At 38.4% G+C, this 12,990-nt stretch overlaps 1 protein-coding gene across 4 annotated transcripts in view; it reads right to left on the bottom strand.

Annotated features, from left to right (window-relative positions):
• Positions 1 to 1,691: 1,691 nt before the first annotated feature.
• Znf385d (zinc finger protein 385D) overlaps positions 1,692 to 12,990 on the bottom strand; it is a 948,781-nt gene continuing 937,482 nt past the window's right edge. For all 4 annotated transcript variants that reach the window (XM_085687890.2, XM_085687889.2, XM_048421350.3 and 1 more), the window contains 3 exons: positions 7,066 to 7,244; positions 5,569 to 5,670; positions 1,692 to 4,639 (listed from right to left, as the gene is read on the bottom strand). In XM_085687890.2, coding sequence (XP_085544016.1) covers positions 4,406 to 4,639; positions 5,569 to 5,670; positions 7,066 to 7,244 — 515 coding nt within the window. In that variant the 3' untranslated portion in view covers positions 1,692 to 4,405. The remainder of the gene's footprint in view (positions 4,640 to 5,568; positions 5,671 to 7,065; positions 7,245 to 12,990) is intronic.

Raw genomic sequence — 12,990 nt, forward strand, 5'->3', positions numbered from 1 at the left:
TCGATTTTTAATATTTAATATGTATGTATGAATATTTTCCCTTTGTACACCATGTGTGTGCTGGTGCTGGAGGCCAGAAGAAGGTGTCAGAACCCCTGAAACTGGAGTTATGGATGATTGTGAGCCATTGTGCAGATACTGGGAATTGGATGCAGATCCTGCAAGAGCAACTGATGCTTAAGCTATTGAGCCATCTCTCCACACCCTTAAGTTTTATTTTATTTTATTTTTTGAGGTGGCACTACCTAAGCAGCTAAGGTTGGCTTTATGCTTACAATTTCCCTTTCTTGACCTTCTGAGTGGCTGAGACCTCAGGCCCGTACCACCAACTAAACTGACTCTCACTCTCTCTAAGCTCAGCCTGTCATGCTTATACCTTGCATAACAATGATTATTAGTAAGTGCTACCCATGATCCCATACAGACACGCAGATATGTTCTTCAGTGGACACACAGAATAGAGGCCTTTAGATTCTTTTGCACTTTCCACTCGTGGTCTGTTCTTGGTATGGTTTCTGTTTGACCCTCTTTCTTTGAAAAGAACACCACATACTGCCCCTTGGACTTACCTTTTAATCCTTGAACTTCGGGTCTTTTTGCCTCTGTTTCCCCAGTGCTGACATGATGGGCATGTGCCACCATGCCCAGTTTTGTGCAGTACTGGAAATCAAATCCAAGGGCTTAGGCATGTTGGGTGGTTCCTAAGGTCTACCGGCTAACCTGTATCCCCAGCCCTCGGAATCTGTCTTTTTCAGAAATGTTGAAACATGAAGACACAGAGGCAGTCACTCCACCTGAGCTGCAAGTAGAACAAATTGTTGAGCCTTGTTGGGTCAGTGGCTTGCAGATGTACATAGACATATCCACAGTGACTTCCACCTTATCATTTTAAAGATTTGTTTTCAATCGTGTCTGTAGGGAGGTGTATGGGAGTACAGAAACTCACTCCTATAGGCCTGAAGCTTTGGATTTCCTGGAGCTGGAGCTAGAGGCAATTGTGAGCTCCTCTATGTGGATTCTGTGACATGCATGCAGGGCTATCTCTCTATCCCTCCCATTACTTTTCTTGATACTGGTATTTCTTTAAAATTTTAAAAATCTTTGATTTATTGTTTCTTGTTCTCCCGAGTTCTAAATAAAGATTATATCATCTTCACTAATTATTTCCTTGCTAACAAAGTTATGCCTCCAGTCACATAGTGATGATTTTTTTGTCATGGTAAGAGATTCCAAAAGCACAGAAAGAGAGCAGTCATTTCCAGTGAGGCAATGGCTAGAGGATTTGCCAAACCCACTTCTTTTCTGTTTACAGAATGGAAACAACTGTTCTTCAGAGTTCTCATCACCTATCTTTGCAGGAGAAAAGCACAGTAGAGCCCCAAGAACCTTTTGCACTGTCCTCAATTCTCTGCAAGTGTGGCACAAATGCTTTCTGCAGGGTCTTTGGCTCTTGCAATGTATTTATATTGTTTCAAATGAAATATAAAGCACTCCCCGGTCACACCTGCAGTGGGTATGATACACAGAAAGGGAAGTATAACCCTGAAGTCAGACAGCCTTCAGGGTTTTCCACAGTACCGTTGCTAAACTCCCCAGGGGAAACACTATGTGGCTTTAGCAGTCTGTACCATAATAGATGCTGATTGAGTAAAGAGAAACAAGGCAGAAGGAAGAAATCACAGAGAAGCCACTGAAGGTTCAATGGTTAGGCTTCATCCTTTATTAGGTAGTGAATAAACGACAACTGATGCTTAAAACTCCAATTTAAGAGACCATTTAAACAAAAGAGGTTCCGTCGCGAAGTGAGGCAGACGGGGTCCAGGTTTTTCTGAGTGTTCTCATATGGCTGATGAAGAAAATATGGCTGATTTGTTTGTTCCCAGCAAACCGTTAGAGTTACTAAACGCCTTGTGACCCAAGACGCCATGTGGCCCGCGGGCCCTGACTTCTTGCAGACTGGTTCCTTCACTTTGGTGAAAATGGGAGGAACAACGGAAGTACGTGATGATGGAATTGCATCGGTAGTGAGCACAGCGGCCATGTCAGGTGAAGGGCCTGAGATGCAGTGAGTTCAGTGAACAACCAAATAAGAAACTAAACCCAACACAATTAGAAGCTGCTGGTCACATAGTAACAAACTCTGGGTAACTAAGTCCACCTGGCTGAACTAGCCCCATCCGTAGGCAAAAAAGAAATAAATGACAGAAATGCTTCCTAGAACAGAAGGCCGTGCTTGAAAAGACTGTAAATGAGAAATCACTATGTTCAATGGCAGATATGTCTAAAAGATCTTTGTACCAAAGACTGATAGAATTATATTTTCATATTCTTGCTTTCCGTCTACTTTCCATGGTTTTCTTTACAATCTTTCTTTTTCTTTCCTCTTTTAAAATGTTGTTTTGGTTATTTGTTAAGTAACAGGTATATATATAGCCAACTGCTTTAAAGATACACTTATAGACAAGTTCTACAGCTAGACACTGGAAACGTCCTCAAAAGACCACAGTTAACAGTCAGCACCAAGCACGCTATGCATATTCTTTAAATATAAATGACAAGGGCTAAACACCTCTCTCTCCAGGAACTCCTTAGTTCTCTGTTCCTCTCAGAAGGTCACTACAATTAAGATAAAAGAAGTTCCAGGAAGGCCACACTCCATCCATTCCCATATTTTTAAATAGTCTTTATAAAACCTTTTCAAAAATAATTTTTTTTTTATTTTTAGTCCTAAGTCACAGAAGGCTGATGTGTACATGTTTTGTTCTTGTTCTCTTGTCAAAGGTCATTATTCTTGAATGCAGCAATCTGTCTGCATCCAGCCCCATCTTATCCACAGGGGCAAGCTAGCTTTCTATGGGAAAAAGCACACTGCCTTTATCGCAAATTAAAGGCACAGCTATTTCATGCCATTTGTTACCAGTTTAATGATAACATGTAACACTGAGTGGTTATAGAATTATCTCATATAGATTTTCTTTTTATAAGTTATTTTCTTAGTCTTTCTAACATATATACAATATACATACATTTATATATATTTATATATATATATTCCCCTGATAAATCTTGTTTTAAGCTAAAACATCAATTGCTTTCAGCTCTGTGGTGAATATAAAAACAGTTCTTATCTCACAATGCCACTAGAGAAATGATGGTCTAGGGGACTTTGCTAATATACTTTGTTGATGTCCTATCATTGGTGTGCAGTGAACTCAGATTAATTTTTTCTTGGCAGCACTGGTATTTAAAAGTATGTTAGGTGTTTATGTCATGTCAGTAGGGAAAAGATAGCAATAAACACAACCAAAGCTCACGCTTACGTCTGTCTTTACACATTTCTATTTAAAGCAAAGCCTTCTGCTATGGCTCTAGAATGACAGAAAGGGTTATTGCAGATGGCTAGTTTTCTCGGCTTTTGTGAATCTGTGCTCACGTTACAGCATCAACTGAGGTTCTGATGGCTTCTCACGTTTAGTATAAAGGTTATACTGATTTCTTACTACTTGCCCATAACACATGGGATGATAAGTTTTCTGATACACTGCCATTTCAAACACTTAGCTTTTGCCAGCAATGCCTGTTCCAAGTGAGAGTCTAGTATTTGGTGATGAAGTGTCTCTCTTATTGCCTCTCCGCCTCTAAGCTTAAAGGAGGGGGTGTTGACCATGTACGCTTTCAGGATACCATCTGATATTTGCTTTTTTGTTGTTGTTGTTGTTTTATTATTTTTTTTACTGATTATAGGTATGAAATAGCAGTTCATTCTACCTTTTTGCAATTCCTTAAAACCTAAAGGCAAAGACTGAGACACAGCACTATTGTTTGACAAGACATCTACTGTACCTACTTTTGCCTGGACACATACCCAGGAACTGCTATCATAGCCAGAGGACCAGCAAGGGCACTACTATTCACAGTGTTGCTTTTGTTTTTGTTGCTTTTTCTTTTATATATATATATATATATATTATTATAATCTACAGAGTAAATTATTACATATACATTGGAACCAGTTAATGCCCTTAGACAATGTATACTTGTTTTAGAAAGCAGGAAAGACAATGCAGGGGAAATAGGTGCCCAAAAAGCACAGTCACAAAGATTTCAGAAGTTCTAGATACCACTATGAGTCAGTGCTGGAGATAACTTCTAAAACAAACAGTGTTCAAGAAGAATACTTTTAATTTGGAGAAAATGCCACGCCTTCCCTCCCCTCCCCCCAACCCCACCCTCTCACTTTTTTTTTTTTTTTTAAATAATCTTTTCATTTTACTATCAAAAGTCCTGGCTCTTCAGGTACACTGGAAACTATAAATAAACACTGCATAGTTCTCTTTTGTTTGATTTTTAGTTTCGTTTTGTTGTCTTAAAAATTATTGCAGTACAACACCTCCTGTTCGGGAATTCAGTAAGGAGCAAAGAGCACAGGAGTGTGGGTGGTCCGAATGGGTCCAGGAGCTGGCCGCAGGAGGGCTGGCGGAAGTGCAGAGGTCGGGAAGAGGGTGGCTGCTGGAGCAGTTCGAAGACTGAAGGGGGAATTCACGGCCACGGCAGCTGCAGCTGCGGCCGCTGCCAGCGGGTTCGGGAGAATTCTGGGAGCCAGTGGCTTTGAGGCTTCTTTTGAAAATACTAATTTTACCTGCAAAGGAAAGAAGCTGTTAAAGGATCAAGAACAAAAGCTTTAGAGTTTGTAGCTGAAATCCAAACTGGTAGGTAGGTCTTAGTAGTGAGCAGCTACAAAGGTAAGCACTGGGGGAAGGACAAACTAAACTGGAAAGTGTAGAACTGACCCCTTTGGAAAGGTAGAAGATAATGACCCAAGCATGCTAAAGTGTCTTCCAGAGATGGAACTCAACAATTTTTTGCATTTTGGTTGAAATTTATACCTCCACAGGAGGTCCCTCTCTTGAGGAAAAGTGCAGAAGATATTGTGCTAATTGTTATACACTCAGCAAATGTCATGCAGCAAATACTTGTTCTACAAATGACAGTAGTCACGCCACCATGCTGTCAACTCTAGAAAGAATGGCTGACGTATTGGGAGAGGACATTTTCTAGGACCTATTTCTCTCAGCATCTAAATGTCCTTCAGTGCATCATTATACAAAATCTAAACCATAACCGTGAGACAGTCTTTTTAAAATAAAACTCTGGAGGATATAAAATGCCAAACATGCTCAGACAAAATTTAAGAAACACAATTTAAGGACTTGTCTGTCTCTGGCATCCTTTTTGAAAGTGTTCAATATCATCAAGACCACATTCTAAGTCATTGCCTACTTAGCTCAAAAGTTTCACTTTCTCAAGTCTCTGTGCTCAGGGACAAATCTCAGCTTAGGTAGATGAGCTAAGGATAAAGGTGGAAAACACTGAATAAACCATGTGACTCAGAGTTCCTTTGGTGGAGGCCAGGCTGGACCAGAAATTCAACTGTTTCTAGTTTCCTCTGTATCGACCATCCATTCTACCTAATAGCTGACAACCTCCACCCCAAACAGCTACAAAACAGACTGTAGGGCATGAACAGCTTTGCATTCTCTTTAAGGAAGCAGCAAAAGTGTAACTCACCCCTAGTGGATTTGCTGCCTTCTGCAGTTTGTTGTAGGGACTGTATTTTGGTTTGGGGGGCTTCCCGGCAGCTCTGTCTTTGTGCCTTCTGCTGCTAATGTGCTATGGAAAGCAACACAAAGGACAGCTTTCAAAAACACATTTAGAACACGTCCTTGAATATTATTTTTTACCTGGAGGGAGATGATGCTGCTTTCAGGCAAGTTTCACAAAGATAAAAGGAAAGGAGCATTGTACACTTCTGCGTTTGGATATCGAAGCCTTTCACACCATCATTTTAATATACTTTCAGTAAATCAAAAAATTTTCTTTTCTTCTCTGCTTTTGCCTTATCGCAGCACACATCTCCCAAAAGTATTTACAGAGGACAGGATGTCTGAAGGAATTTTATGTGCAAATAAACAAACATGCCCAGACAGGCATGAATGAATTTCCATACTACTTATCCGCATATTTGTGCAGCCAAATGCCAACACCTTAAATTCTAAAAATAAATAACTAAGGTGCAAAACATCATCCATCCACAAAACACAACACAATATGAGGAGGGCTGAACCTTCAGCTGGAAATGTACCACCACATTTTTTAGAAGGCTATTTGGAGCACAGTTAGTGCCCATTGTTAGTCATTGCATCAACAGGTGGCTGTAGGAATTAGAAATAAAGTACAATGAATAATAAAATAAAAGGACATGGGCTGGAGAGATGGCTCAGAGGTTAAGAGCACTGGCTGCTCTTCCAGAGGTCCTGAGTTCAATTCCCAGCAACCACATGGTGGCTCACAACCATCTGTAGTAAGAGATCTGGTGCCCTCTTCTGGCCTGCAAGTATAAATAAATAAATCTTTTAAAAAAATAAAAGGACATACACTAAAAGAACACAATATGAAATTATTTGTAGTATAAAATTATCTAAGTAAGCTAAAAATAGAACAGTGTACATTGGTTTTTAAAGAAAGCAAAGAATTTTCAGTGGAAAACTCAATAGAGAAAAATTCTCATACTGCTGTTTCTCCCAAAGTGCCTACACAAGAAACAGACAAATTCATTGCCAACAATTTTCAACAGGCTTTACCTATTAACCATTGCATTTAAGTATTCTCTCAACAACTAAATTAAGCAAGTGCTAAAGTAAAAACAGTGAATAAAAGATAAACAAGGGTGTGATCAGATGGATGTACTACTGATAGGTGGATGAAGAGGGAGTTGGATGGCTTAGTTAATGAGTGGGTGGAGGGATGACTGGAAGGTTAGGTAGATGAGTGGATAGATGAATGGACTGATGTAGGAGTGGAAGGGAGGTAACTTAGTTGAATGGTAGATTAATGAATGTTTATATGGATGGTTTTGTTAGTAAAAAGATGGGTAGATGGATGAGTTGTGAATTGGTGAATGGATGAGTGGCGAGGTAGATGGATGGGAAAGAAAGATGTGAGAAGAACAGTAGCATACACAGACAGCTCACAGAGTAGCCCCTTGGGCTTTCAATTTTCTGGTACCTGTTTGAGTTGTGTTTCCGAGTTGACATGCACATCACATATTTCACAGTGAAATGTTTTGTTTTGGAGGCCTGTGTTTCCCTTATTAACAGGTCCTTTGCCCTTCATTCCTGCCCGAGGAAAAGCCTTGATAGTTCCACTTCCATTGCGGGCTTCTAGCATTGTTTTGTGCTTAGTACCTACCAGGGATATTTAGGAAAAAAAAGAAAAAATATTTAAAAAGGAGAGAAAAATATTGTATTAATGATAACCTTCAAATGGAACACCAAATTTGAGGCTATACTAAAATACATCTAGGGCACAGTAGATTGTAAAAAAAGGAATATATTTTACAAGATGGTATTAAATTATTAGCTTTTTAAAATACTTGATGTCACATATATGTACCATTCATAAGTAGAGTAATTAAATGGTAGGTCTTGGGCAAATTTCAAAGGATGTAATTTTGTCTCATTTGCTGTTAATATGACGTAAGCGATAGCTGATGATGAGGAGTGCCCTGTTTGCTGAAGGTGATGTGCACGAAATATAATCAGCTTAGGCATGGTGGTCTCACAACAGTGGCACTAATTAAATACCGACTTCTAGGCAGAATTCAAGCAAGCTTTCCTGTTTCTGTTTTAGGCTCAAAGAAGAAGACTAACAGTAATAGCAAACATGACATTAATTTTTTAAATTTTATTTTCGTCTGTAAGCCAAGTATTTAATAGCCAAGCCATTTCTCCAGACTTCTTTAAATTTTAGAATCCAGAAGACGATGTTGGATCCTCTAGAACTGGAGTTATAGACAGCTGTTATTTACTTGACGTGGGTGCTGGGAAAAGAACTGCAAGCAGTCTTAACCACTGAGCAATTTCTTAAGTTAGATGTTAAGTACCACTAATACTTGTTTTCTGGTATTACTATTGTTATATATAGTTCAAAGTGGAAATTTCCCCTCAAAAATTACTTAAAATGTTCCCCATTTTTCTAGCTAATAATTTTTTTTGTCCACTTGATGACGTGGTTTTGTTATGGAATTTTATTTTATCCTTTATGCCATTCAAATTTTTAATTTTCTTTTCTGTACCACTTCCTTTCTACTTGTATTTATAAGATCATTGATCACTTCTATGAATATAGAAAAAGTGTTTCTGAGTCACATGTACAGAACTCTTGAATATTCATAAGATGTTTCTGAGTCATGTGTACAGAACTCTTGAATATTCATGTTTCTGAATCAAATGTAAAGAACTCATGCATATTCATGAGAAAATAATGCTGTGAGCATGATACAGATGACATCATGCTAAGCAAGAGACAAATCCAGCAAAGAGCTTCATAGCCACATTTTCCTCATTCAAAAAAAAAGCATTAATTCACCAGGCCCATTTCCTAAAGCATAGGCTGCTCACATGGATGATGACTATTCTTAGTGTACAGCTGTTTAAATGCTTTTGTGCTAAGATAGACAATCAGTGTCCTGCAGGAAGAGATGGTGCACAGAGGATTAATCCACAGAGTGGGTTCACAGTGCTGCCTAGGATGCCTCGTTGCTTGTTTTAGGTGATCACTCTTGCAGTGCGGAGTATACAAATGCTTCCACGTCATCTGAAGATGGAACAGAGTAGGGGACACTAACGCCCAAGGGAGCAAGCAAGGCATATGTGGGTGTCTATCCAACAGATGATCTTACAGATATTTTAGACAAAATGGGAAACATTTATGAGGCCATTTTGGCTAAGGAAGGTGGAAGGCATGGGCCAATTCTCATACTGATTTTCATGAGTGACCTCTCATTCAGCTTAGCTTCAAATCATTTGTGACTTGGAAGTGATATTTAATATGTAGAGAGCACACACACAAAAACACATATGTTCACATTCATACGTGCAAGCACAAAAAAGAAATCTAAAAATGTAACAAAGGTGGTATAACCAGGACCTCAACTAAGTGCTCGGCTCTCTGGCTATGATTTATCCTCAAATACAGATAAACGTTTGTACAACTTGACATTATGTCCATAGCTGCACAATGTCAGGTATTATAAATAACTACTGTGTAGTTTTTATAAGATTTTCAAAATGAATGAGCTGTATTTTCACTAAATGTAACTAAACTTCAAGAAAACAGTATACTCTTAATTTTAAAGCATTTATATGTTTGAGAGAGAAAACGTGCATTAATAATATAAACATCATTGCTATTAAAAAGCTACCTTTATTGAATATTTAATGCATTTCAGAGGCTACGCTAAAAATCTCTCCTGTTCACTGGCACTGAGAGTTCAGCGCTATTATTGTCCATTCTCCAGGGAGGACAAAACAGGAGCTAAAAGGTCGGATTCCATGCATGTGGTCATAAAGCAAACACCATATGAAGTCCTCGTAAACAGAAAATATATTTCTGGCTAATTTTCCAAATACCAAGGACTCATAAACCATTAGGGCACAGTTGTACACAAGGCTTTCTTCAGGACACCATTCTACACAACAGTATAGTCTTTGGAAAGATGTTTTTCACTTCAAGTCTTTTGATGGTCTCCACCCTACGTTGTTCCCTACAGTCCTTATTGCTCCCACTTAGCATAGCTTCATGAATCCTGACATGTAGGAGGTGTGTCTCTGGCCTGTGATGCCATCTGTGTTTGCAACAACCTATGAGCATTTTGCAAAACTGATACCTGCTTTCATGCCTCCTCAGCAGGGCACTGCAAACTCATTTCTGCTTTTGACTTCTCCCCTTCTGAGGGAAAAAAAAACCAAAAACCAAAAAAAACAAACAAACAAAAAAACCCTTTGGAAGTCAGGTGGATTGACACCTTTGTAAGACTGACATTGATAATGCCTCCATGTGAAGCTCCATTCCTTCTGAAAGGAGAAACCACAGCTTAAACTTATAAACCATAGGGTTTTCAGAAGCCCTTGTATGTGTTTATTATTTAGTTTGAGATATCTTGGGCAAGATAAATACTGTTCCAAAATGGGAAGAAGGGGTTTGTCTTCCTCATCATTCTCTGTCATCCTTGGGGCTTCTTTCTCTTTCTCTTCGTCCTTCTCCTTTTCTTTTTCTTGCAATTTCTTCATCTCTTCTTCCTATCCTTCTCTAACTCATCCTCTTGCAAATCCTCCCTTCTTCCTCCTACTCTTCCTTCTTCTCTGGTCCTGGGTACTGAACTCATAGCCTCACACACACCAGAGAAGTTCCCCCTGCAGCTCTCTACCCCAGACCTATGACTTTCTTTCTTTGTCTGCTTTGCAAGTTGGATGTTATAGAGAAGAAAGGGGAAGGAGATGGGAAACTAAAGGCCTTATTAATAAACATTCAGTTGTAAATAATTTCTTAGAAAATCGGGGAACATCTTTTTAAAAGAAACCAAACAGTTCTACCAACTCAAATTTATCAAAATGTGAAAAATGGCTTTTATATACCAGCATTTTATTTTTTATTTGAGTTTATTTATGATTAGTGTATTTATCTTAAGGGGATCATACATGCCATGGAGCACTGTGGTGGTCAACAGACATCTTTGTGGAGTCTGTTTTTTTGTTGTTGTTTTTTTTTTAATGTGGGGATTGAAATCAGATTGCTAGGCTGGTGTGGTGAGGCTTTTACTTTACCTAATGAGCCATCTCCCATCTTCTTTCTTATTCATATGTCAGTTTTTAAAAGATTGGAGAACTTATCTGAAGTGGTCGTGCATAAAAAGTCTTATGGAATCAAATATTCTTTTAGAAATGCAAATGGTTTTTAATGACAGCACAATGAATAATCACTTATCCAATACTAGGAATTAGAACTACTTCCATTTTCCTTAAATAATAAGGTTGCAGTAAGCATCATAGTCATTGAATTTTCATTACAAATCTGATAGTTTCTTCATAAAAGATTTTTATAAGTGGTACTTCAAGAACAAAGAATCTGCGTATTTTTAAGTGTCTTGATCGAAATTTTGTAAGTGTTACTAAGGTAGTTCCAGAGGGAAAATTTATCCTGCTACAGTTTGTCTTGGTATAGTTTGAAATTTTCCCATTCATCAATAATCCCAATGCTTTGAATTTAATCCCCTAATACCCATTTACACTCCTGTGTTTAACACCATGTAACGACAATCTCAATGCTTCACAGAACTGCCAATAGTTATCTAGTTGCTGTCTTACTCACAAGTTCATTTATTTGGGCTATGGATAAACGTTAGTTTACGAGCTTAAAGGGATCCACACAAACAACACAGTGCCAGATGCTGTTTGAATGTGTTTGGCTAAACCCTTCATTATGCGCTGTCTCCTGTGTGTTAAAGAAGAAAAGCACAGACACCTGTACACTCAAAATGAACGCTGAGCAGCAAAAGTCCAGGTACTCTTCTTTAAGACTTTTAACTATAAAATGAGTCTTTTGTCACCCAAAGTCTCATATAGGATGTATCGTCTATGTTAATTATATTATTACTTTGTCTCTGCGAAAAATGAAACAATATACTCACAAATATCACTAGAATGACATCCACGGTATCAGAGGGCCAACCAATGCCATAAGTGATTAAAATTATAGTACTTTTGATGTTCTGACAGAAGGCGCCTGCTCCAACAGATGCCACACCATCAGCCAGATCCCAAAGTAAAGCCCCCACTCTTGGACCAACAACACACCCTTACACACCAGAACCCTTACAGTATAACTCCAATAGCTCCTTCTCTCAACACCTCCCTATTCTTCCCACACCTCCAAGCCTACCAGATCTCTAGCCCTCAACTCAGGCAGAAACCTCCTGATGGACTGGAGGTAACTCCTGCCATGAGAAGTTCAGACTCCAACTTGCCTGGAGACCCTCTATGCAAATCCAACAAAGACAAACTCAGAAATTCTCACATATACCTTTAATCACCTCAAACACAGGTGCCTAAATACCACCGCAAGAAGACAATCAACAACAGTCAAGGCAATATGTCACCACCAGACCCCACCCATTCTGTTACAGCAAGTACTGAATATTCCGACATAGCTAGAGCATGAGGAACCCATCTTAAATCCTACTTGGCAAAGATGATAAATGTCCTTAATGAGGAACAGAACAAGTCCCTTAAAGAAATACAGGAAAACACAAACAAGTGTAGGGAATAAGTGAATCCCTTAATGACAGCTAAAGGTAATGTAAATGAAATAAACTGTACAAACCCTGAAAATAGAAATAGAAGTCATAAAGAAAACACGAGCTGAGGGAGTTACAATGAGGGAAAATCTAGGTAAGAGAACAGGAACGACAGACTCAAGTATCACAAACAGGATACAAGAGATGGAAAAGAGAATCTCAGACATTGAAGATACAATAGAAGAATAGATAAATTGGTCAAAGAAAATATTAAATCTGAAAAATCCCTGATACAAAACATCCAGAAAATCTGAGACGCTATGAAAAGACCAAACCTAAAAATAATCGGAATAGTTGAAAGGTCCCAAAAACATATTCAAAAAAATTATAGAAGAAAATATTCCCAACCTGAATAAAAACATGCCTATAAAGGTTGACGAACATTACAGAACATCAAATAGATTAGAACAGAAAAGAAAGTGCCCTCTCCACATAATAATCAAAATACTAAACACAGAGACAAAGAAACAATATTGAAAATTGCAAAGGAAAGGACAAGTAAAATATAAAGGCAGACCTATTAGACTTATAGCCAACTTCTCAATGAAGCCTTCAAAATCTAGAAGGGCCTGGAGAGATGCCCTGATGACTCTAAGAGAATGCAGACATCAGTCTAAATTATTATATCAAACAAAAATTTCAATTGCCATAGATGAAAAAAATAAGATATTACATGATAAAGCCAAGTTTAAACAGAAACTATACACAAATCTAGTGCAACAGAAGGCATTAGAAGGAAAACTCCTAATATGGTAGCTAAACTCTCAGAAACACAGGCATCAAATAATCTCTCACCA

This window comes from Myodes glareolus, chromosome 5, assembly GCF_982192425.1.
Source record: "Myodes glareolus chromosome 5, mMyoGla1.1, whole genome shotgun sequence".
Lineage (NCBI taxonomy): Eukaryota > Metazoa > Chordata > Mammalia > Rodentia > Cricetidae > Myodes > Myodes glareolus.